Below are 25,541 nucleotides of genomic sequence, written 5' to 3'. Positions count from 1 at the left end.
CGATCACATCTTTATCTTTTTTTCCCTGCTCTGGACCACAGCAGCTTTTTATTAAGTTAGTCTATCTACTGCAGTGTTACCCAGAGTTGATGATACTGCCCACCGGGGGACGTTGGAACAATCCAGGGGGGCTGCAAAAGCAGATACCTACATTTTATGCTGGATTGTGGGCTATGTAAACGTTTCCAGAGAGAGAAGCCTTCAGCTCACATATGACAGACTTGAACCAGACTGAACTGACCTACTACTACAACCGTGTAAGCCATTTCTTGATAGGAATCTCTTCTCTCTCTGTCTCTCCACATCCTCCCTCCCACACACACACCAAAAGTTTACAGGAAGTATTTTTGTGGGAACCTGTCATATACTGTGAGAGAATAGAACGCAATTTTAACATAGATTAGGAAAAGAGTAGAATGCATCAGATGAGCAAATTCTTTTATGCTGTCTCAAAGTAATTTACTTTGTACGCTTTGTGTTAGGTTTATAGAATTTTAGGTAAAATGTCAATAGTTAATAATATAAATTGAACCCTTATTGTGTGCCAGCCGTAATGTTAAGTATATGTGTTTAGTTCTCTTAACAATCCTGTAAGGTTAGTGCTTTGATTAATGTTCTAGATCATAGTGTCTGATTGAGCTTAAATATAAATTTTAAATAATTTACCTGACATTTGAGCACCTTTTAAATGCAGGTCTTTCCGCATTAAATCTCTACTGCTCTCTACCATCCATTTATAGAAAAACTTTAGTTTTTATACATTTTGGAGAACGCTATAATAAGGAATAATACTCCCCAGAACAACATATCCCTGTGTATTACAGATATGAGGCATTTAATTTTAAAATGAGTCGGGTCTGCAGCAAGCTGTAGAAACAAACACTGGTTAATTTAAAAGAAAAGAACTTTATTAAGAAATTATATAGGCTAGTTTACTGGATTGATGGGAAGCTTTGAGAAATACAGAAACCATGGGAGGATATGGGGTCCAAAACATGACCATGTTGTTAAAACAGCTGCTTGGGTTGGGGCACAATAGCTGGCACTTCAGTAGTTGAGCTCAGCCTGTCATTGCTACCTTTGTGAATAATTTATCAACTGGCACCATATTTTGCACCATTTCCTAAAGATTAAAAGTTTCCGGAGGGAGCTTTTGATTGACAGAGCCACGTGAATTACATTGTCCTTCTTGGGTCCTTGGGGTCATTTAAGTTGCTAAGTGCTGAACTACTGACTGAAAAGGTTGGTGGTTTGAATCCATACAGAGGTGTGCCTTGGACTCTTTAAAAGCCCCTATGGTGTTAGTTTTCCTCTGCGCACCGTAAGCTGGAATCAACTAAACTTGACGGCACTGACAACCCTGCACCCTGAAAAAGGAATGCCTTTCATTCGCTAGGTAGCCGAGTGATTTGGAGTTATTCTGTGGTTCTAGGTAACATCAGATTGAAGATTCATAAATGCATGCAGAACTCTAAAGCAGCGGTTCTCAACCTGTGGGTTGCTACCCCTTTGGGGGTCGAACAACCCTTTCACAAGGGTTGTCCGATTCAGATCAGTAGCAAAATTACAGTTATGAAGTAACAGCGAAAATAATTTTATGGGTGGGGGGTCACCACAACATGAGGAACTGTTTTAAAGGGTTGCGGCATTAGGAAGGTTGAGAACCACTGCTCTAAAGTGAACTTAAATCAGTCACAATCCTGTTCTCTCTAAACACATCTGTGTGGAGTTGGAGGTTCTTGGCTATAAGCCTGTTACCCCTGGAGGCAGAGGTAGGCTGGTTAGTTGAGAAGTCACTCAGTTAGCTAGACCAACCAACATATCCAGTACACTAAGTCATAGACATATAGTAGCATATTTATTTTAAATATCTGTCATTATTTCTATACCAGTTCCCCATAGGAATTTTTGGGGACCTTATTTCTCAATTGTGAAATTGGATTAGGTTATAGATAATGACTATTTTTACTTTTAAAATGATAATAGTTTTAAGATTTTACTTTCTTAAATGTATAAATGCAAATGACAAAGGCAGGGTAAATTTACTGTTGAGAGACTGTGTTCTGGAATTCCTAAGTTATGGCAGAATCTGAGTCCAGATATCCCTTGCTGCCTTGAGCTTCAGTGTTAAAGCCATTACCTGTGTTTTTCATTTGAGACAGTCTGGACTGCAAGACTCTAACTGGAGGAGCAAGTGCCAGAGACAATCCTACTGAGAGTGGGATGAACTAGCGAACTGAAATTTACTTCACAAAACCTCAAAATCAACTGCCCTTGAGTCATTTCTACCCAACAGTAGAACGGCCTCATAGGGTTTTAAGGACTACAGATCTTTATGAAAACAGAGAACCTCGTTTTTACCATGTGGAACAGCTGGGGGATTCGAACCACTGACCTTGTGGTTAACACCACCCCTCGTGCTTAATCAGCTGCACCACCAGGGCTCCTTTTACTTATTAGAATAACAAAATAATGTAATTTATTTCTCATATTTGAAGTTTGACAGGATTTTATGTGGAATTCCAGAATACTTGATTGTGCTCATGAGAAACTTGTGTATGGATTAAGAGACAGTTGTGCAAACAGAACAAGGGTATACTGCATGGTTTAAAATCAACAAAGGTGTGCACCAGGGTTGTATCATCTCACTATACTTCTTAAGTCTATGCTGAGCAAATCATCAGAGAAGCTATATTATATGAAGAAGAATGTAGCATCAGGATTGGAAGAAGACTTGTAAGCAATCTGCATTATGCAGGGATGGCCCAGTCTTGCTGGAAATGAGAAGGACTTGTAGCACTTACTGTTGAAGACCAAGGACTGCAAGCTTCAGTATGGATTACTCAATATAAACATGACCAAAATCTTCACATCTGGACCAGTAGGTTACATCATGATAAATGGAGAAAAGACAGAAGTTGTTAAGAATTTTGTCTTGTTTGGATCCACAATCAATGCTCATAGAAGCAGCAGTCAGGAAATCAAAAGATGTGTTGCATTGAGCATATCTGCTACACAGGACCTCTTTAGTGTATTGAAAAGCAGGGCTGTTACTTTGAGGACTAAGGTTGGCCTTAGCCAAGCTTGCATGTCTTCAGTTAACTCATATGCATGTGAAAGTTGGACAGTGAATAAGAAAAACTAAAGAAGAATTAGTGCATTTGAATTGTGCTGGAGAAAAATATTGAAAGTACCATGGACTTCTAAAGGACAAACAAATCGGCCTTAGAACAAGTCAAGTCCTCCTTAAAGGCAAGGACTTGGACTTACATTCTTTAGACGTGACAGGAGAGACCAGTCCTTGGAGAAGACATCATGTTCATGTTTGGTAATGTAGAGGGGTGAAAGAGAAAGACCTTCCTGGAGATGGATTGATACCATGGTTGCGACAATGGGCTCAAGCATTGGAACAATTGTGAGGGTGGCACAGGACCATGCAGTGTTTCCTTGTGTTGTGCATTAGGTTGCTATGGGTCGGAATAAACTCAGTGGCACCTAACAACAACAGTTAAATATTAATAGACAGGTTTAAGACCTAGCAAAAATACAGAAAGCATTCCAGCCCCTCTGTGATGCGCTAATGGGTTGGTTATATGTTGGGCATGGTCAGTAGTTCACCATAATGGGTTGGTTGCATGTTGGGCATGGTCAGTAGTTCAACTACTTCCTTCTCGGAAGAAAGGTACAGCTTTCAGCTCTAGCAAAGATTTATAGCCTCGGAAATCCAAATGGGGCAGTTTTATTCTGCCCTATAGTCATATAAGTCTGAATTGACTCACGTGTTCTTGGGAGGAAAATGAAGTGAATTATAAAGAGGAAAGAAGACAAATATACCTAATTGGAAGCATTAAAAATGATGAAACATTAAAATGTAGTTTCCTTTTCTACCAAAGAACTGCCTGAGTGCCAAAGGCTTTCATTTGTCCATTCCTTTTATTTTGGGCGTATATAGCTTTGGCTTTAGAGTTATCTTTAAACCGCACAGGTGGAGTAAAATGAAACTTTTTAGAAAATGCTTCCTCTGAGTCTTGAGATACACTAGTCCGGCTCTGAAAGTAAGCTGACAGGTTGGTTGGGCAGGTCAGAATCTCCTAAAAGTTTTGTGTGGAATGGTCACAAACCTGTGTGTATTACCTCCTCACTCCACACAGTTACTGTCTTCAGCCCAAGGAAACATTTAAAGTTACTCACTTGGGTTAAAAATTGTTGGTATTTGCTGTGGAGTTGATTCTGACTCATGACTCCCCGAGGTGTGCAGAGTAGAGTTGCTTCATGTTACTTTGTTTTTGTTTTTAACTTTGATCTTTTGGTAGAGGATCACCAGGCCTGTCTTCTAAAGTGCCAGGGGATGGGGGTGGTATTGCTCACCTTTCAGAGTAGTTGAATAGTTAACTGTGCCCCCCATTAAGGGTACAATCCTTTAATCTGCAGCACCTCTTTCTGCCACCCTAATAGGCACAATTCTTTGGTCTTCAGGCTCTCTGTCACTTAGTACCTTGGCCTCTACTCTTTTGGTAAGTGTTACAAAGCTTGTTTAGCTGTGTGCCTGAAGCCAGTCAGCTCTACCAGTTCAGGGGGCCAGAAGTTCACCTCGTGTCTCCTTGTCTCTGCCGCACTGTGGCAGCTCCTTCATGGTCTCTGCTGCCACTGCTTCTCTGCAAAACTCCTGGACAAGTGTGGCTGCTATTCTTGCTGGTCGTGGGATTTTCTCTCTTGCTGCTGCTGAAATAGCCCACCTTATAACTAGTAGAATGGCCAAACTGAGCAATTCCTTAGTTAGAGTTCTCTATACCATATTTGCATGCTTCCCCCCCCTCTCCCCATCCCTGGAGGTTATTTTTGTTAGGTGCCGTCAAGTCAGTTCTGACCCATAGTGACTCTCTGTACAACAGACTGTAACAGTTCCCACCTACACCATCCTTACAAGTGGATGGAAGAGCAATATCACTTCCCTTCAATGTTCATACATAATTTGTACTAGTATCCCCACAGCACAAAAATGTTTGGGGGAAAAATGTGGTATAGAGTGTGCCTTTTGTCTATTTCCTTAGAAGTGCAGTTTTAATTTTGTTTTGGGGTGTGTGGGGTTTTTTGCTCTTTGTTTTAATTCTGTGAATTCTAACAATATAGTTGCAAAAAATTTCCCCAAAGTAATACATTTGAAAGGAGGACATGGGACATATGCCATTGTTGGATTTTTATTATCTTGTTGCTTATTTTATGTATTGTGAGGTAGAAATTTTGACCATTGGAAAGCCACTCCACCACTTGGGGCTTTGATTTCCATGGAATGGTGAGGGGAGGTGGGTGAGGTAACATTTTAAGACTTTCCACATTTGAACTGTGAAATCTGTGATCATCAGTTGGTCATACACTTATGATCTTCACTTGCTTCAGAACCGGTACCCAATAGAGGACTGAACTTCGTCCATGTGTTACCCACCTGGTAAGAATCAGGCCACATCCAAATTGAAGTGAGGAACCTTGTCAAAGGACAGGGCCTCAGCCTCGCTAAGCTGACTCATGCTCTCTTCCCTGTAAGACTGCTACCTGGAGTAATTGCTGGTTGTCAGTTGAAACATTTAAAATGATGAAGTCGGAAGAAATGACAACACATATTAACTAGAAGTTGAGCTAAAACAAATAGTAATTCAATGTTTAAAACTCTTATTAGAATTGGTGGCATTCAGTCTCACAATAAACTTGAAGTACAAGACTATCTCTGATAGGGTATTTATCTGATTATAAGAAAATCCAGTCAATACAGCTATTAATCAAATTTATGTACCAATCACCAATAAATAAATTATTCTACTAACTTCTTTAGTCTGAATTTGATCAAACATGCTATCAAAATAACATTGATAATTATTGCCAATTGGAGTGCAAAAGTTGGAAAGTGAGGAAGTACGGGTAATTGAAAAATAGGATCTTGACGATAGAAACTGAAGCTGGATAGAATTTTGCAAGATCAATGAAGACTTCATGACAGGTAACCTTTTTCAACAACAAAACACACACAAACGTGGACTTACCTAGATGGAACACACAGAAACCAAAATGACTACATATGTGGGAAGAGATAAAAGAGAACTCACTATCAGTAGCTAAAACCACCACAGAGGCTGACTGTACAATAGACCATCAATTCCTCATATGTAAGTTCAGGTTGAAGCTGAAAAACCTTGTCCCTGAGAGCCAAAATATGACCTTGAGTCTTTCCCACCTGAATTTTGAGAACGTCTCAGGAACAGTTGGATGCCTTGACTACTAATGGCAGAACACCTAATGATTTGTGGGGTGACATCAAGAACATCATACATGAAGAAAGCAAGAGGTCATTAAAAAGACAGGAAAGAAAAAAATAAAAGTGGGTGTCAGAGGGTCTCTGAAATTTTCTCTTGATCATCGAATAGCAAAGGCAAATGAAAGAAATGAAGTCAATGAGATGATCAGAAATTTTCAAATGGCAGCTCAAGAAGACAAACTATTACAAAATGTGCAAAGACTTAGAAAACTAAAAAGGAAACATGCACTCAGTATATCTTAAACTGAAAGAACTCAAGAAAAAATTCACGCCTCAGATTGCAACATTGGAAGATTCTGAAATATTGAATGATGCAGGAAGCATCAGAGGAAAAGAATACACTGTACAAAGAGAGCTAGTTGATATTCAACTATTTCAAGAGGCAACATTACATAAGATCAAATAACAATGAGCTTGAAGAAATACAAACTGCACTGAAGGCATTAGCCCAAAACAGGGCTCCTCTAAGAACCCACGGAATACCAACTGAAATGTTTCAACAAACTGATGAAGTTCTGGAAGCACTCATCTGTGCCAAGAAATATGGAAAATAGCTATTGGCCAACTGACTGAAAGAGATCCATATTTGTACCCATTCCAAAGAAAGGGGAACCCAACAAAATGTACATCATAGAACAATATTATTGATATCACATACAAATAAAATTTGGCTTAAGATCATCCAATAACAGTCACAGCAGTACAGGTTCAACACTGATTTACATAGAACAAGTGATATCCTTGCTGATGTCAGGTGGATCTTGCCTGAAAGCAGAGAATATCAGAAAGGTGTTTACTTGTGTTTTTTATTGACTATGCAAAGGCATTTAATTGTGTGGAGCATAACAAACTGGATAGCTTTGAAAAGAAAAGGAAATCCAGAACACTTATTATGCTCGTGTGGAACTTGTACATGGAACAAGAAGCATTCGTGAGAACAGACCAAGGGAATACTTCATGGTTTTAAATCAGGAAAGGTGTGCATCAAGACTATCCTTTACCATACTTGTTCAGCTTGTTTGCTGAGCAAATAATCTGAGAACCAGCCTCTACAATCTGAAGAAGAATGCAGCATTGGGATTAAAGGAAGGTTTATTAAGAACCTGCAACACAATCTTGCTTACAGTGAGGAGGACTTGAGGCATTTGCTGATTACGATTAAGGATGACAACTTAATGTAAAGAAAACCAAAATACTCACAACTGGTAACATCATGATAAACCAAGAAAGGATGGATGTTTTCAAGGATATCATCTTGCTTGGATCCACCATCAGTGTTCACGGAAGCAGTGGTCCAAATGTCAAACAACTCTTTGGATTAGGCAAATCCACAGTTACCTAATTTAGGTAAATTAGGTAAGACCTCTTTAAAAGTATTGAAAAGCAAGAGTGTTACTTTGAGGACTAAGGTACACCTGATCCAAGCCATTGAAAGGATTGTGGGCTGCCAAGAGAACAAACAAATCTGTATTGAAAGGAGCATAGCTATAATGCTCCTTAAAAGCAAGGATAGGAAGCTTTCATCTCACATACTTTGGAGATGTTTTCAGAGAGATGTGTCCCTGGAAAAGGACATCATGCTTAATAAGGTAGCTGGGCTGTGGGAAAGGAGACCCTCCACAAGGTGGATTGACACAGTGGCTGCAACAGTGGGCTCAAACATGGACAATTGTGAGGATGGTATTACATAGATTGAGCATTTCCTCCTATTGTACTGTGAATAGCAACTGAATTGATGGCACCTAACATTATTCTGATTTCTCATTCATCCCTCTCCCCTGATTCCCTGGGTGATACAGATGCTTATTTTTTGCCTTCCACACTGTGAGTACCGTGGAGTCAGAGACTGTCTTGTACTGCAGTGTCTCCCCAGTGTTTGGTGTCAATATCAGAATACTTATTAAATAAAGGAGTGCTTTTTTATCCTTATCATCAAATGAGATAACCTTTTATAAGTTCTGGTGGTGGCCCTTTTCTGCTGTTTCTCATTTGTTTGTTTTTCACTACTGGCCATGCCTTTTCTCTATACCATGCATCCCATACTTTTCTTTACATGATAATCAATGCATTTCAGCCCCTTTTTTGTCCCAAGTTTGTTCATTATAAAAAACTAGTTACACTCAAAAACTGAACTCACTGCCATGGATTTGATTCTTAATTACAATCCCATTGTACTGATAAACAAAAATGACAGTAGGGTCACAGTTGTCAAAATTGGCACAAAGGCAATAAATTTGGTCATTTTGTTTCTTGCTTTATATTCTGGTCCCGTTTGCCACATACATAGGCATACCATGTTTCATAAGTTTACCTTGCCTTCATGTTACACTCTGCCTTTCATTCTGTGATCAAAGCACTCTTTCTAAATTAATAGTGTGATCAAATAATTTTTTTTGCCCTATAGAATACAATCACTGTGGGTTGGCATTGACTCCTTAGCAGTGAGGTTGAGGTATATAATAGAATAAAATGTAGGACTTAGTTTCTTTTTGTTGGAGCAGAACAGAATATGAAACCTGTTGAAGAGAGAATTTGCCAGGCAGTGTTTCCTGGCGAGGATATTGGTTGTACACAGGGGTACCCTCAAAAAAAAAAGGAAAAAAGCCCTGCTAGGCAGAGCTTTCATAGTATGCATTTTTCCCAATAGGTGACCATCATGCAACTTGCTTTAAGTTAGTGTTCCCAGTCTCTGGTCACAGTAAATTTTTTCATAAAAGCAGTTTTGCTTGACCCTTGTTTTTTTTGTGAGGGCCGGTTTAAGAGAACGGCTTGCAGATGTGAAATTTTGCTTCCTGCTCAGGAAGAATGCCCCAGAAACTGTTGTGATGTTGAACACAGCCTACAAGGACAGCTCTATGGGAAAAACTAGTGTATATGAGTGGTTTTCTCATTGCCAAAAAGGTGAAATATTGAGTGATGATAAAACTCGTTCTGGACGTTCATCAACTTCCTAAATGGACGAAAATGTAGGCTCATAGTGCATTTAGAGTTTGTTCTATCAGGACAGACTGTTAATTAAGCTTTCTATTTAGAGGCTCTGAAAAGATTGTGCAAAAGTATGCAACAAGAAAAGACTTGATTTGTGGCAGACGGGACTAGTTTTGCCACAACAACACACCATTTTGGGGCAAAAAACAACATGCCTCTCTTGCCCCACACACCTTTCTCACCTGACCTTGCTCAATGCAACTTCTATTAGTTTCTGTGAATTAAGAGGGACATGAAAGGACAGTGATTCGATGACATAGAGGAAGTAAAGAAAAAAACGAGGGAGGTGCTGTCAGCCATCCAAACAGATGAGTTTGAAACATGTTTCCAAGAATGGGATAGCAGATTTGACAAATATATTAAGTGGAATGGAGAGTATTTTGAAGGTGATAAGGTTATTTTGTTAAAAATAAAAAAGTTAAATACGTAGCTTTGGGGGGAAATTACCTTTTTGGGGGGTGGAAGTACCCCCTTGTACAACATGAGTCAAAAAGTGTTGCTACAAAATTATTACCCACTGATGTTGATTCTGACTGATGTGACCCTACAGGATAGAGTAGAACTGCCCCACAGGATTTCCATAAATTTTTATGCTACCACACTGCCTCTTATTTCTCTTAAAAAGCAGCAGGTATGCTTGAACCTTGGACTTTTCACTTAGCAGCCGGGTACTTAATTCATCAGGACACGGTGCCATCAGGACTCCTTACACAATCTTGAAAGTGCCATTGAGATGGTTCCAATCCATAGTGATCCTGTGCACAAGAGAATGAAACACTCACTGCCCAGTGCTGCACCGTCCTCAATTACCCTATGCTTGAGCCCACAATGTCTATCAATCTCATGGAGGCACTCTCACTGCCCATCTGCTTTACCAAGCATGTCCTTCTGCTGGGACTGATCTCTCCTGACAACACATCGAAGTTTATGAAACACAGTTTCACCATTCTTGCCTCTACTTGCTGTACTTCTTCTAAGAAAGATTTGTTTTTCCTTTTAGTAGTCCATGGTACTTCGAATATTCTCCGTCATCACAATTCAGACACATCCATTCTTCTTCATTCTTCCTTATTCAGTGGTCAGCTGTGAGATGCATATGAGGCAATGGAAACTACCATGACTTTGGTCAGTCATAGCTTAGTCCTCAAAGTAATGTCCTTTGTATTCAATATTCTAAAGAGGTCTTGTCTAGCAGATTTGTCCAATGCAGTTTATCTTTTGAGCTCTTGACTGCTGCTTCCATGAGCCTTACATGTGGATCTAAGCAAACAATCAGAGAAACCTTTACTAAATAAAAATAGAAAAATGTAAAGCCATTATTTCTTGACATAGGCTCTATGTAGGTTTATAATCTTCTGAAGACAGCATTTCTATCTCTCTTAACACTTTCCCAAAGATTTCTGCAATCTGTAGTGTACACCACATTAAAGCAGCCGATCTGACATTATCAAGGGACTCAAATTGTGTTTCTTTGAAATATTCCCTAAGGTTTGGGAACAATAAAATGTGATAGGACATGATCAAGGCTGTAAGGTAAAAGGGGTAAGGATTTCCAACAAAATTCTTATAGGGCAGTCCTTGCTCCCCTCAGAAATGAGTAAGTGCGTTGTCGTGGGAAATAAAATTCCGTGGCATGACATTCCTGCCCTTTTCCTCACCAGTACAGTTTTCAGCTTTCTGGGAATTTCTTCCTAGTGTGCCCTTGTTAATACTGTTTCCCCGAAAGTAAGACATCCCCTGAAAATAAGACCTACTTACAGTTTTCCCTCTCGCTGAAATATAAGGCATCCCCCCGAAAATAAGGCCCCCCAGAGCTACCTGGAGTCTGGACCATAGCGGGCGCCGCCGCACAGCTCACTGTTGGCCATGGTGCAGCCAGAGCAGACAGGAAGTGCGAGGTCTCTTAAATAAACAATAAATGTGTACCGTATACTTCTTCATGGAAAAATAAGACATCCCCTGAAAATAAGACCTAGCGCATCTTTGGGAGCAAAAATTAATATAAGACACTGTCTTATTTTGGGGGAAACAGGGCAGGAGCCCTGGTGGCTTAGTAGTTATGTGCTTGGCTGCTAACTGCAAGGTCAGCAGTTCAAAACCACCAGCTTCTCCTCCAGAGAAAGACAGGACTTTATATTCCTCTAAGAGTTACAATCTCGGAAGCTCGCAAGTGCAGTACAGCCTAATTCTTTAGGATCGCTGAGTCAGCATCAACTTGATGGCAGTGAGTTTGGTTTTCAAAGCTCTCTTTACCTTTTGTCCTTCAAGCAAATCTATCACAATTACCGTTTTGGAATCACCCATCCCTCCCCCCCAAAGAAAAGCAATCACCATAAACTTCTGATCTTACCACTCTTTGTTTTGAATTTAACTGATACAACAGGTCCCCTCAGAAGCCACTGTTTTGATTGTTTTTTTTTAAGACACCTAACAAAGACAGATGTATTGCTGACACAATTTGTCTGTTTGCAGAGATGTTTAAACATTTTTTATTTGCTTAAACATTTTGTTTGTTTGATTGGAATATACCTATGCATGTATAATCTGGAATCCAGGTAGCAGTTATTTTTTATTTATCCTCCTAATTTTCAGACTGTTTAGATCAACATTTAGGTCTTCTATCATTTTACTTAATTCTTTATTTCCTGGGACCAAGTCTTACCCTATAATAAACAGCAATGGAGGGCCTATCTGACCTCCTCTGGCTTCCTTATTACAAGGCAGATTCAGACGACTCCATGGTCCATCCTTCTTTACTTAGTCTGACACCAAACCAACCGTTTCTCCCTTGTCAGCTGGCATCTATGGTGGACTCGATGGCTGCACAGGAGTCACAAACAATACTTACAGTGAAGGGGGTTTATTAGGGAAGCTAATTGGTTAGCACAAGTCAAGATCAGCAAATAAGGATTCAGTCATAAGTCTCCTCAGTCTCCAGCAGCCAAGTTCTCAGCCTCTCAGCCATGTGGTCTCTTGGCCTTTGCCTCCATGGCCCAGAAAGCCAGATTTTGGCTATCGTCTAGGTCAGATAAAGAGAAGGACTTCATAAATCACAGCTGCTGGTCCTCTGAATCTCCTTGCCATAGTCAATGGTGCATCTGGTCTCAGAATGCTCTGTCTCTTCAGACAGATCTTAAGCATGTGCTTCTGTGGTCCTGGGGCTGCTGCTTCAGAGATGGCTCACCCTTACAGCCAGGGGGTTTAGTAACAAAAAGTGATCAATCCCCTCTATCGGTGTTACACATACTCTATTTGGTAGCCCCACACAGTCATTTGCTAGGAGTTGCAGAGACTAGATAAAAGAGCCATATTAAGAAGTTTCACTCCACACATCCCCACTGTCTTGAATATAGTTGGTACGAAGCATATATTTGGTTAGTAAATAACTTCTGGGCACTTTCATGGGCAGATGAAATGGAGTAACCAGTACTTTGTTTCTACTTCAAATGTGGTTTTGCTATACGTTTCGCATATGTTCAGAGTATCCGGAGTCAAGTTATGGACCACCTCCCTCAGTAAGTAGTCTGGGGCTAGTGTTTTTAAGTTTCTGAGGCTACTTTTTCCTCTGTAAAATTGGAATGCTACTTATTGTAAAGTAAGTTATTGTTAGGACTAAATACATGCGAAAAACACAATGTGGAAGTGCTTCAAATTGTTGGAAATTATTTATAGGTAACCACTTTTGCTTAGTGTAACAGGGATAGCACCACTGTGCATCACCACTCTTAACTTTTGTGCTTAACTGATTAGGGTCATATTTTGGCTTCTCAAAGGAATCAGACAGTGGCTTTCTCTTTAGAAGCAACATGTTTTCACAACCCCATAGGGCCCAGTTTCTGTTAGATTGTTGAATTCTTAGTAGATTTTAATCCCATACCAGCAGTATGTGGGGGTTTCTCTTTTTTCTCATTTTTTGTGCTAGATTTGGCCTGGGAGTCCTAGAATTCTTCTGAATGCCAAGAAGTTCTTTTGGCAAAATTTAATAACAAGTGTGTTCTCTCAACTGCAATGTATCCGGCAGAATCTTTCCAATTTTAAGTCCTCACCTCTAGATTTGCCTTAAATCTTTGGCACTTGCTAAGTGTTTACTTTCAAGTGGTAAAATCATAGAGTAAACAGCAAAAATATTTTAATGAAAATCTCAAATACTTAAATTCATTATTTTTTTAGTTCTTAAACTTGTCTCCTATCCTACACATGCTTGCACAATCATAGATTTCATGTTTATAGTTTTACATTACAAGTAAGTGCTATAATTAAATATCTTGCTGAAACTTTTTCCTAGATTGGTTATGATATAATTATGTGCATCATTATTTTGTGTTGTTTCATAGCGAGTATCTTGGATGAGTCTGTGAATCACTGCTTTGGGCATTGCTACTTAATGAGGGAGTTTAGCTATAGAAAAAAACATCCTCAAGTCTGGGAGGAAAACAGATGCCTCACTGGCCCTGACTGCTTTCACAAGGCAATGTATTAACAGATCAGCTTTTCATAAGATGGGGACTTCTATAATGTGGAAGGGAAAGTCATTGGCATTTGTTCCTACTTCATTTAGTAAATATCTCTTCCTTCTTCCTCGTCACTAGGTCAGTATATGTTCAGTGCCCTATTTTATCACCAAAAGGGGAAGAAATACTGCAGTGAATGAAGAGTCCTCTGCATTTTAGCACTGCTTTTTCTCCTGTCGTTGGCTTTTGAATGAGGATGACAATGGAAGAGATGAAGAATGAAGCTGAGACCACTTCCATGGTTTCTATGCCTCTCTATGCAGTCATGTATCCTGTCTTTAATGAGGTGAGTAGATAAACATTTCTTCATGAGTCCTCTAATTTTATGTATTCATTTTATAGCAAGTAGCAGATATGTCTGGGTGAATAAGATGGTGAAAGAAACAGACTTACTGTTCTTCTTTGAGAGACAGAGAGACAGATACTGGCGCAAAACACAGAATAGAAAAAATATAAATCACAAATTGTGATCTGTGCGATGAAGTAAAAAGAACAATGAGTATTAAAGAAAAAGCGATGGAACCTATTTTAGGGGTTAGTATGGACTTTCTTGAAGAAGAGGCATATCATTGAAAGAGAAGTAAGATGAATAGTGAGTTTAGGGATGAGTGTAACTAGTAGGCAAAAGATTTGGAACTGAGATCTACTAAGTTATTGTATGGTGATAAAACCTTTTTTTAATAAAACTTTCATGGGTATTTAGAAGGTACTTTTTTTTTTCTTTTTTCTGGAGAACACAATAGTTGCTTTTCTCCATTTATCGTGATGTTACTGATCGGTCTGTTTTTGTGAGGTCTTGTTTACCTTGAGCTGTGATCCATACCATACTTCAGGCTGTACTCGTTGCCACTCATCAGCAAGTGCTTCAAGTCTCCTTCACTTCCAGTAAGCAAGATTTTGTCATCTGCATTCCACGGTTTGTTAATAAACCTTCCTGCCGTCTTGATGCCACATTCTTCTTCATATAAACTAGCTTTTCTGATGATTTATTCACCAGTCAAATTTAAAAATTATGTTAACCGCTACAACCCTGAAACACACATTTCCTGATTTTAAACCATGCAGTAGTCCTTTGTTCTTTTGCACAACTACCACCTTTTGCTCCGTGCACGAGTTCCTCATATGCACAACATATGAATTGTTTTGGAATCCCTTTCTCATAGTTTGTTATGATCTACATAGTCGCATGCCTTTGGAGAGTCAATGAAAAATGAGTAAACATCTCTCTGGTGTTCTCTGCTTTGAGCCAAGGCCCATCTGACATCTGCATTGATATCCCTTGTTCCACATCTTCTGTCAATGTACTGCTGTGTTGATATCAATGAATGATCATTGTTTTGTAGATTGAGCATTCTGTTGGGCCACCTTCCTTTGGAATGGGCACAGATACATACTCTTGCAGTCATTTAACCAAGTATCTGCCCAGTTTCTTGGCATAGATGAGTAGTTAATATGCTTAGAATAGTTAAATCCTAGAAATCCTTTAGAGATCATTTAATCAACTCGACGTCCCACCTTTCTTTTTATGATGAACTGAAGCCTTGGAATGTGAAATTATTTCCCTTGCTCAGACTACAAAATGTTACTCAGACCACAAAAATGTCTTTAGAGTCCCAGTGGTGTTGTGGGTTAGGTAACCAAACACATGTCAGCAGTTCAAATCCACTCACAGTTCTATGGGAGAAAGATGAGGCGATTTATAGTCTTAAATATCCTATATAGGGTTGACATGAGTTGGAATAGATTCAGCGAGAATTTGGTTTTTGTGGGATAGGGTTTAGAACCAAGTTTAGGCCTCCCAATTTCAGACCATATCAGGGTTTTTTTCCTATTTAAATTATTTACTCTTACTATTTTATTTAATTAACTTAATTAGAAAACTCAAAACAGTGGCTTAGCTAAAAGTTTGTTTTTCTTTTGTGTAAAATATCATAGATATAGCCAGTCTAGAAGCAGTGTGGCTTGATATCATCAGGAACTCTGATTCTGCCTTTTGCTTCACTATCCTATTCCATTATGAAGACTGCTTGTCCATTCAGGAGCCGTTACGTTGTCTAGAAGAGACGAAATGAGATTTGTGGAGGAGGGGGGCTGAGGAGGGGGGTGCTCTTACTTGAGTCTGTTTCCTTGAGGCAGCAGTTTTTAAAAACCCTGCACAAAATTTCCACTTAACATCTCAATGGCAAGTATTTTTTCTAAGAACCAAACCTAACTTCAAAGAATGTTGGGAAATCTAAAAATTTTGTTACTGAGCAAAAAGTGGCTGGGTTCTGCCTCATTGAGATCGCCTCATTGTTGTCCCACAGAACTCAGGAAAATTCAAGGATTTACCTGCAGTTCAGTCCAAATGTCAAGTCGGGGTAAGCCACATGCTGAGGCTAGAGAGCCAGAGGTTACACTCCTGGCTCCGGCCAATGAGGAGATCACACCCCTTGTTTCTCAGTGGACTCATTTTGTACCCAGCAGGATGACATTGCAGGGAATCCTGATCACAATTACTTATAAGCGAATCTTAGTAGTGTCTTCCCCAAGAACCAGATCCATGCAGGAAAAAGTCATTTGGTGAGAGTTACATGGTGCAATCAGATTTCACCCAAATGTAATAACCTCTTCTCCGCCCCTGGGCTGTATCTTATTTATGCATATATGACATAGGGCTTTTCTAGATGTTTCCAGTAAGCATTAGTTTCCTACTAATCTTAATCAGCCAGGCTTTTTCGAAGCCACTCTAGAAACGGATTGCTTTCTCCTCTCAGCTGTAGGTTATAATTCCTTACACACATGGTAAGTCATAGTAGCTAAGATAACTATTAAACTGTGGTCTGATTCACACCCTCTACAAAGGTCAGAACGCAATCTCATCTCATTCCTGTTTGTTAACAGATAATGCCCTCCACAATGGGACCACGGATAGGTGAAGTCCAGAATTATTATAGTTCACAAAGGAGGTTAGACTGGAAGGGCCATATTGCTTGAGTACAAGTCAGTGGCTCAGAATTAGAACACCTTTCCAAATGATTTCACAGTTGATCTGAGAACTAATTGTTAGAAGTGAAGAAACTGAATGCTGGCTGACTGCACATTGGCGGGTTCAAATTTTTATGAATCGTAGTATTAATTTTCATTTGAATAATATCTGCCAATGTATTGAGAACTGTGTGGTTTGAAATACAAGCTTGAAGGATAGTGATTTTAGTTTGAAATGCCAGCCTTCTTTTACATGCCTAACACTTAATCCCCCCTATGCCACCAGGGTGCTAAGGTGTAGTTTACACATATGCATGATGTTTCTATAAGTCTAATAGGGGCACTTGGAGCATAGTGTGGCTCAATTTTTCTTTTCCTTGCAGATTTAAAGATTAAAATGGTCATCAAATTGAACTTTAAAAAAATGGTACCATAGTTCTGCTTTGAGGTATAATTATTTATTGAATCTTGTTTCCAGTGTATTTTCAGAGCCAGAAAGCTTTTACACTTTTAAACATGTTTTCAGTTACAGGACATCTTTATACCCCAAAACCAAATGCCTTTTACTTTTGAGTCCATTTTGACTCATAGCAACCTGGAGAGATTTTCATACTGTTAATCAAGGAAATGGCATTCTGAGAGGGAGCTTGACACTTCCTTTATATAATAAAGCTATGCTCAAACAGCTGAAAAGGAGGAGTTACTTATTTAATCTGCTTCTGCAGAGTTCAAAGTCCAAGGAGGTGTTGTAAATGTCCTATGAAAAACGTCTCCTGGTTGCATTGTGGAACATTGGGTTTGTAAACATCTTATGCTAATTCTTAGATCAGGTTTTCTTGAAACCGTATTATTTCATATTGATTATATATAGAGGAACAGAGCTGAGTGTTTGAATTCTTTAATCCAGGAGAGAGAAGACATGTTTCTTCTTTTCCTAGAGGAATACTTTTAAAGATGAAATGTAGTTTTTAAGGAATTACATGTTGTTCCATTTTGAAACAGAACTGAAAAACACTTTTGTGACCAATAATAATCTTTTCAAATACATTATCTTACCAAAGGGTATCTTTAGAGGTATGTGTACTTGCAGGCAATGTGTTAACTGAATATTGGACTAATTAGGGGGCTCTGCTTTACTTCCATTGTGGCATGTGTATTTTTTTATTTGATACGTTATCATTAAATTATAAAAAGTATACCTAGAGTTTTTAATTCATATGATTTGACCGAGTTTAATACACAAATACTGCACACTATATGTATATGTGGGGTGTTTTTTGCAAATCGCGTAATTTCTTGCAGGTTAGTTTTCTATTTGCTGGTTATACATGTACACATATGAAAATAGTTTCATTTAGAACAGTCCCACGACTAGTCCCAAGGAGCGCTGCTGGCATTTTGGTTATGTATCCAACTGCTAACTTCAAGGTCATCTGTTTGAAACCACTAGCCACACCAAGAAAGAAAGACGATGCTTTCTGTTCCCATCCAGAGTTAGAGTCTCAGAAGCCCACAGGGCAGTCCTATAGGGTTGTCGTGAGCCCTAGTGGACTCGATGGCAGTGGAGGTGCTTAGTTTCAAGGAGGTGGATATGAAAGAGGCCCTAATGCCCAACTTTTCCAAGATGCTGTACTTCTCTTCCCCTTAGTGTCTTCCCTCACAGAATTCTCACAGAAATCATGAAGTGTTAGGAAATGGCTCATTGTGGGTACTGTTAAATCCCAAATCTGAAATTGAGATGTCTGTCCTAGTGGAACTTATTGCTTCACAAGGCTACAGAAGCTGGTTTAATTAGGTCAGGTGATTTATGTGACTCAAGTTCCAAGATGTAGCGGTCAGGCAGAGGCAAGCCAGGTGCAGGGTCCAGAGTCTGAAGAGAAAATAGCTGAAAGTCAGCGTAGGTCTTCTTGCTTCCACGTATGCTCAATCTTGAAGCAGAGGGCACAAAGGATATGACTTTGATGGAGGTGTAGTTTTTTGTTTTTCCAGCACCTTAATCTTGTCCATCAGCAGAGCGGAGAACTCTCCAAAAGTTTAACCACCGGCATGTTGCTAGGTGCCAATGAGCTGTTGGGACGCATCCTGGTCTTATGTACCGCAGACGGAAACTGTCTGGTCCTGAGCCTTCCTCACAATTGTTGTGTTGGAGACCATTGTTGCGGCCACTGTGCCGATCCTTATTGTCAAAGATCTTCCTTATTTTTCCTTTACTGTCCCTGTCCTTTACCAACCCTGAAGTCCTTTTCCAGGACCTAGTGTCTCCTGATAACAGGCTTAGAGGCTAGAATTACAATATATCACAGAAGAGATTATGGTTAGAAGGGCCATATTAAATAATTAACTCTTTATTTATATGGGTGTTTTTATGTGAAAATATAATTATGATATTTGTGGGAACAGATGTCATCAAAGGAAAACTGTGCTTAACTTTGTCATCAGAAATAGAGCTATACACAATTCAGAGCCAATTTTAAAACCAAAAACCTTTACCCTTCCCTTTAGGACGGTGAGACCAGAAGTCTATGCCTGGCCACCATGGCTGATCTCTCTGAAGAGGATCACAATTGGAGGTCCCTGGATAGAGTAGAGAAAATTGTGTTACAATACAAATCATAAAAAACGACTAGGCTTACTGGTCCGATATAGATCGATGAAACTCCCAAAACGATGGGCCTTAAACCCTCTTCTGACTTAGAAATGATCTCAACTTTCAGCTAAAGGAAAGACCTATAGGTGATCAATAACACAAGGGAGGTACGCACTCATTAGAACAATCAACCATAAGTCTTCAAAAGGACTATAGTTCAAAAAGGAGGAAAGAAGGTTGAATGGAAATGGGACCCTCAGGCATGAAGTGAGAAGAGTTATATTGTGAGAATTGCAGTCAGTGTGTAGGTAAAATGGGAATGGATTGTTGAATGGGAGAATAATTCGCTCTGCAAACTTTCACCCATTTTACAATAAAATGTTGAAGGCGGGGTGAAGAGAGGAGGTGCGGACAAAGTCCAGACTTTCTGGCCCAGTGGAGAGTGGGTGACTTCCTGGACTCAAAATTTTGCCTTGAGATACTCTTTAAACCTTGATTCTACACTATCCTCTGATGTTACCTTTTAACAAAATGATAGATCGACATACAAAATAGAGAATATCATCCCTGAGTATGATGCTCTATCTTAAAAACAGCTGTATCAGGCCAAAAGGTCAATAATAGAGCAAAGATAAGAAAAAAAGGAGGCAAGGAAACATAACAAACTGGAATGCAGTTAAAGCGAATGCTGACATAGTGTGAAAAAGGTAACTGATGTCACTGAGCTCCTTGGGTAGGAATTGTCAAATGGGGACCTAATGTGCTGTGTGAACTTTCATTGGAAACAGTAATGTACTATTAAGAACACTTAAAAGTTATTCTGGGTTTTTTTTTTTAGGTTCTTGTAAGATCGTATGCCAGATTCTTTACAACTTGAACTGGAGGACTCCATACAATTAAAAAATATATATGGGTTTAGGAAACCGACTAGAAATGAAGCAATTAACTGATTGTTTTACAGGATCAATATAATAGATGAGCTCTTTAAATGATCCAAAATTTGTAAGTTTGAAGTTGATAGTAAGTTCTTTCAAAAACTCAATAAAAAACTTACAAAGGAGTCCACAAACCTGAGAGGAAGCAACTGTGGGGTGAGAGGAACCTAGTGCCAGGCTTTCCCAGCCTGACTGTTCGATGCAGTGGGCTGTAGCTGGCGTTTTCTTCCCTTCTAGTAGACATGTTATGTGCCCTTCTCTCACGGGTAGACTCTTATTTCCTCGCTCCTATTTCCACTTTCCTTGTGACATGGGAGTCCTACATTAAGGAGAACTTAATGAGACCCAAGCAGTGTCCCCCACTCATCCCCAGCACCCATTAATACTAAGTATGTTCTCTCCTCAGATGGACCCAAACTATGTTGCTTGAGTATCAATTGCAGTTAATAATATCATTACACCAGTTCTTTATATGTACTGTAGCCAAAGGCTAAGTAAAGAGCCAGACATTATTACCCCACAAAAAATTGAAAACATAAACATTTCTGTTCTAAACTTGTGTAAAATCACCACACTTGACTGTATCTGTCTTTAGTTGAGAACTTGCAATTCAGCTGGCAGTGAATTCAACCAATTGCTACTTGCTTAGATTAAGTTTCTGGGATTCAGGGCTACATTTGCTTTCTTTATATCTCTCACATTGACTTCCTTGCTCCTGATAGAAGCTCAGGAATGTCTTAGTTCTGAAATGTTTGAGGAGATTCACAGACAAGATGAACTCCAGTCTGGGGAAAGGGAGGACTGACGGGCAGGGCACCATTAGTAGCTTGTGCACTGATTTTGGAGCCACCCAAATTGGTATGAGTCTTGACCTTGTACTTTCTAGCTTTGTAACATTGGGCAAGACACCTGAGTTTCTTTCTCTGTAAGATGGAAATAGTGGTAATTAATTACTGGTTTATTGTGAGACTTATACTATAGTTTCTGATCCTTAATAGGTACTTAATACATAGTAGTTGTTGTTAGGATATATTTTAAGCCAGAGACTTAGAAGTATTTTTTTAATATGAGAGAGAATACATATCTTCCTATGTAAAGAATACAGGCTAAAATTATACAGATTCAATAAGAACTTAAATAAATTTATAAATGAGCGATTAACTTAATTTTCCTATGGGTCTGGCTGGCATTTTTGCCATAGTAGATAAGAAAACCTGAATTTATTGCAAGATGTGTGGCATCCCAAATGACTCCCAGAAGAGTCCCAGCGAGATGGTTCACTAGGTTTGATTTAGTTGGTTTTAACTCCTGCGACTTTCCCTGTTCTTTTCTGAGATCCACATATGCAAGCGTAATCTACTGGTGTATCTGGGGTCATTTTAGCAGTTCTTCAACTGACTCTTCTTCTGAGCCTCTCTACTGGCCTCCACTTGCAGTGGAGGCTGAATAATGCTGATACATGACAATACCTATTCTGAATCAGACCTTTGACTTATTGCAAGAGGTCAGAGTCTGGTGTAAACCCAAATATGGACACGGGTTGGTTCATAACAGGATGGAAACATTCATCCCGTCTGTCTGTTCCTGTCTCCTCTTGTGCAATGAGAACTTGGGCTCAGACCAGCTGTAGTGCATTAAACCTTGTAGTGCAAAAAAACCCAAGTAGTAGCCACTATAATGAAATGGATTACGTGAAATCAGAAAATGCGTGTTTTTGGAAACATGCCTGATTAATGTCACCGCTCCATGTATAGTGTCTGTGTTGGTCTGCCTACGCCAGTTGTGCCTTCTCCCGCTTTGCTTGCTATGGCGGTGTTAGATTTACCCAGGATTTTTAAAAGCCAAGTTGAATAGGAAGTTAAGCCGACTGTCGGGTTTGCATTTTTGTTTTGGTTTTTGCTGTTGTCCTCTTTAAGATAAATTAGTATTTATCTTGGCAGATTTTGTCACCTATGCCTTACGTTTAAGTTGACTAACTCTTAAGGAAATAGTATTTGCAGTTCTTCATGTTTAGAAAATAAATTGATTTAAAGTATTGAAATTTCCTTAGGTATGTATATATTAATGGTGTTTAAAAGCAAAGCTTAAGCTTTTTATTTCCTCAAGGGATTAAAAAGAATATATTGTACAGTATAATATAATTTCATAAGGCTTTTGTAGAAATAATCTACTTGTGTAAAAATCTGTATTAGTTACATTGTTTCTCAACATTTAACCTTGTCCTAAATAAAAAATACAAGCAGTTGAGTTTATTGAGCTAGTTAGCCTAATCCTTGGGGACTACAGAGATCTGAATGTAACGGAAACTGCTGGTTATTTTAAGCCTAGCAGTTAACTCTTCTACAGATTGAGTTATTTTTATGAAATGGTATGTCTCTTTTGACTTGCTGAAAATGAATTATATAAAGTACACAGTAAGGACATTTATATTTTGAAAGGATGTATCATTTAATATAAAGATTTGATTTCCATATTTTAGAAAATTTTTGATGTTATAGAAACAGGTGTAAGAATATCTGAAATTTACAAGATGAGCTGGAGTCTTCAGTATGAGTATTAACAGATTACATTATAACTGTTTACTAATTAATAAGTTAATCTAAGATTAATACGTGAGGGATTCAAAAGCAAGTTAGAAAGAAAAAGGTGATAAGTGGAAAGGATCTGAGAGCAGAAAATGTTCATTAGCAGTACCACCCTCCCGTGCTCGTCACGTGCTTGCCCAGCACCAAAGAAGCTGTGGTAAGAACGCACAGATGTTTAATCTTGAGTGCGCTCTATTCTCCACGATTTAAGGAAGTATATTTAAAGTCTGTCTAGTCTTTTCATAGGAACTTGGATATTTTAATTTACACCCTGTGTTTGTCTTAAATAAAAGAAAACATTTTATGGTAAAATGTCTTTTTTTTTTTTTAACAAATAGATGACTTATAGGATGGGCTTCAAAAAGTTCCCAGAAAAATGGAATTAAAGATAATGTATTTATTTCCCACTGACCTTTTGATATCCTTCTCATTATTTTAATACTTTATTGTCTTTAATGAAAATGTTAGATAGTCCACTTGAAGAATGACGATGATTCAGAGTCATTAAGTATTTTTGTCAATTGAATAATAGATGTTTCAATGTGATTACTACAGAATGCAGTATCAGAAATGTGTTTTGCTCTCCAAGACAGTCTTAATAACGACGTCGAATTTCTGTTGCAGCTAGAACGAGTAAATCTGTCTGCAGCACAGACGCTGAGAGCGGCTTTCATTAAGGTGAGCAGTAAATTATTCATAATAATGACTAAAATGTATGCTATTTGTAAATCTAAAGACCACGTGATGATTTGCAGCTTATTTTCTTTTGGTGGAAAGCCTTTCAATCACCCTGTGCCTGTTTTATGTTTTGTAACCCTTAAAACACTTCCCCAAAGGGATCCGAGTCGATGCTGTTCCTTAACATCCCATCCGTACGTTTGCCACTTGAGGCTTTTGAAACCGACTTCCTCCTCAGTGTGTTCTCTTTAGCTTTAGGACATATTATTAAATTTTTCGTTCTATTATTAAGATTGCTTAAAATTTGGTGGTAAAAAATATAACTAAGATATTATTTACATTATTTCATTTCAGAACATAAGTATGAAGAGCAGTATTTTTTTACTGGAACACTACCTAATCCCCTGTTTAATGGGTTGTGAGTAATTAAAGAGAATGTACAGTTAAATTATTCAAAATGTTCAATCGATAATCTCTAGCCACGTGTTATTAATTAGTTTGAATTGAGACATACCCTACATATGTAATACAAACAAGAATTCAAAGATTTAGTGCCCTCCAAAAGAAGAAGGTAAATTACCTATCATAATTATCTTAAATGGACTGGTTGTTAAAATGATATTTGATATATTATTAAAATAACTTCACCATTTCTTACTACGTTTTTTAATGTAGCCACATGCTCACTGCCACTGAGTCAAATCCATTTCATACTGACCCTATAGGACAGTGCCTCTTAGGGTTTCTGGGCTTTTAAATCAACAAGGGCAGGAAGCTTCATCGCTCTCCCATTGAGCTCTTGGCGGTTTCTAATTGCTGGCCTCACCATTAGTAGCTCAAAGTATGGAGAGCCATGCCACCAGATCTTCTTAAGGTACTCATTAAAAAATGTATGTTTTCGTGGCTCTTATTAGTTGTTCGTGTTATATTCTTGGATACCATACTCCAGAGGCTATTTTCATGTTGGGTGCATTGTATAGTTTAGAACTTTTTGATTTCCCCAGCCACCTAAAAAATGTTTAAAATATGCGACTATGATAAATATGGAATCCTGGATAAGTTAATGGATACATTTTTATTGTTCTCAGCATTAATTTGTAATTGTTTTAATGGAAGGTACTTTGAAGGAAAATAAATAAGTCACTTACATTGCTAGATTTTCAACTACTGTATTTAGTTAATGTTGACATTTCAAATGATTTTAATGTTGAGTGCATTATGTAGAGAGCATGCTTTAAAAAGTTGGTTTTTGAAGCCATAACTTGCTTGGGAACTATTTTAAAAATCTTTTTCAAGCCAGACCAGAAAAATCTTTATATCCTTATTTCTTTTTTCCGCTCCATTGCAACAGTAATTTTTTTAAAAATCAAGCTTTGCTATCTTATCTTTGCTATGTGGTGGGGGAAAAATTATTTTGTTACCAAGACAAATAAAATACTATTGATTATAACCCGTTAAACTATGCATACAAAGGAGCTTCAAAGAGTTAGTGGAAAAATGGAATTAAAAGATAGGGAAAACTTTTTGAAGCCTAATCCATTTTTCTGCCTGATCCATTAGAATCTGTTCCCTGGAGAGATCTGATAAGTCCTCCTAGGTTGCGATCACTGAGCCATACTCATGGTGTCACTGCCTTTGGGGTGTTTTCTCTCACAGATTGTTCATGAAATTGGTTACCCACGGGGCCCAACGCTCCCTTAGGGGAGAAACCTACAGGTATAGATCATTGGAGTCTGTGATTTAAGAGCAAATCTATTTACTTTAGCATGGCTTCTGCGAAATTTAAGGTATTTAAAATGATGATAAGTAGCTTAACCAGGACTTTATTGAAGAGACACTAGGATGACTGTGTTGCGGCCAGCTTTCGAGACACCCTACACGACATTGACAGAGTACCTTGACTATTTTAAGTTTTTGAAGGAAATTCAGTGTGGAACACTGAGTAAACTTCTAGTTGGAGGTAGTTTATGATTTCAACATTAG

General features: G+C 38.6%; 1 protein-coding gene across 3 annotated transcripts in view; it reads left to right on the top strand.

Moving 5' to 3' along the window:
- The window catches only part of PDCD10 (programmed cell death 10), a 49,338-nt gene that overhangs the window by 8,795 nt on the left and 15,002 nt on the right, over nucleotides 1–25,541 (top strand). For all 3 annotated transcript variants that reach the window (XM_004704101.2, XM_045297579.1, XM_045297580.1), the window contains 2 exons: nucleotides 13,885–14,092; nucleotides 23,505–23,558. In XM_004704101.2, the coding sequence (XP_004704158.1) occupies nucleotides 13,997–14,092; nucleotides 23,505–23,558 (150 nt within the window). In that variant the 5' untranslated portion in view covers nucleotides 13,885–13,996. The remainder of the gene's footprint in view (nucleotides 1–13,884; nucleotides 14,093–23,504; nucleotides 23,559–25,541) is intronic.

Source organism: Echinops telfairi, unplaced genomic scaffold (genome assembly GCF_000313985.2).
Source record: "Echinops telfairi isolate 266 unplaced genomic scaffold, ASM31398v2 ScPeMD7_7420;HRSCAF=8458, whole genome shotgun sequence".
Classification (NCBI taxonomy): Eukaryota; Metazoa; Chordata; class Mammalia; order Afrosoricida; family Tenrecidae; genus Echinops; species Echinops telfairi.
The sequence above is the reverse complement of the archived record's forward strand: the minus strand, read 5'-3'. Positions and strand labels throughout refer to the sequence as shown.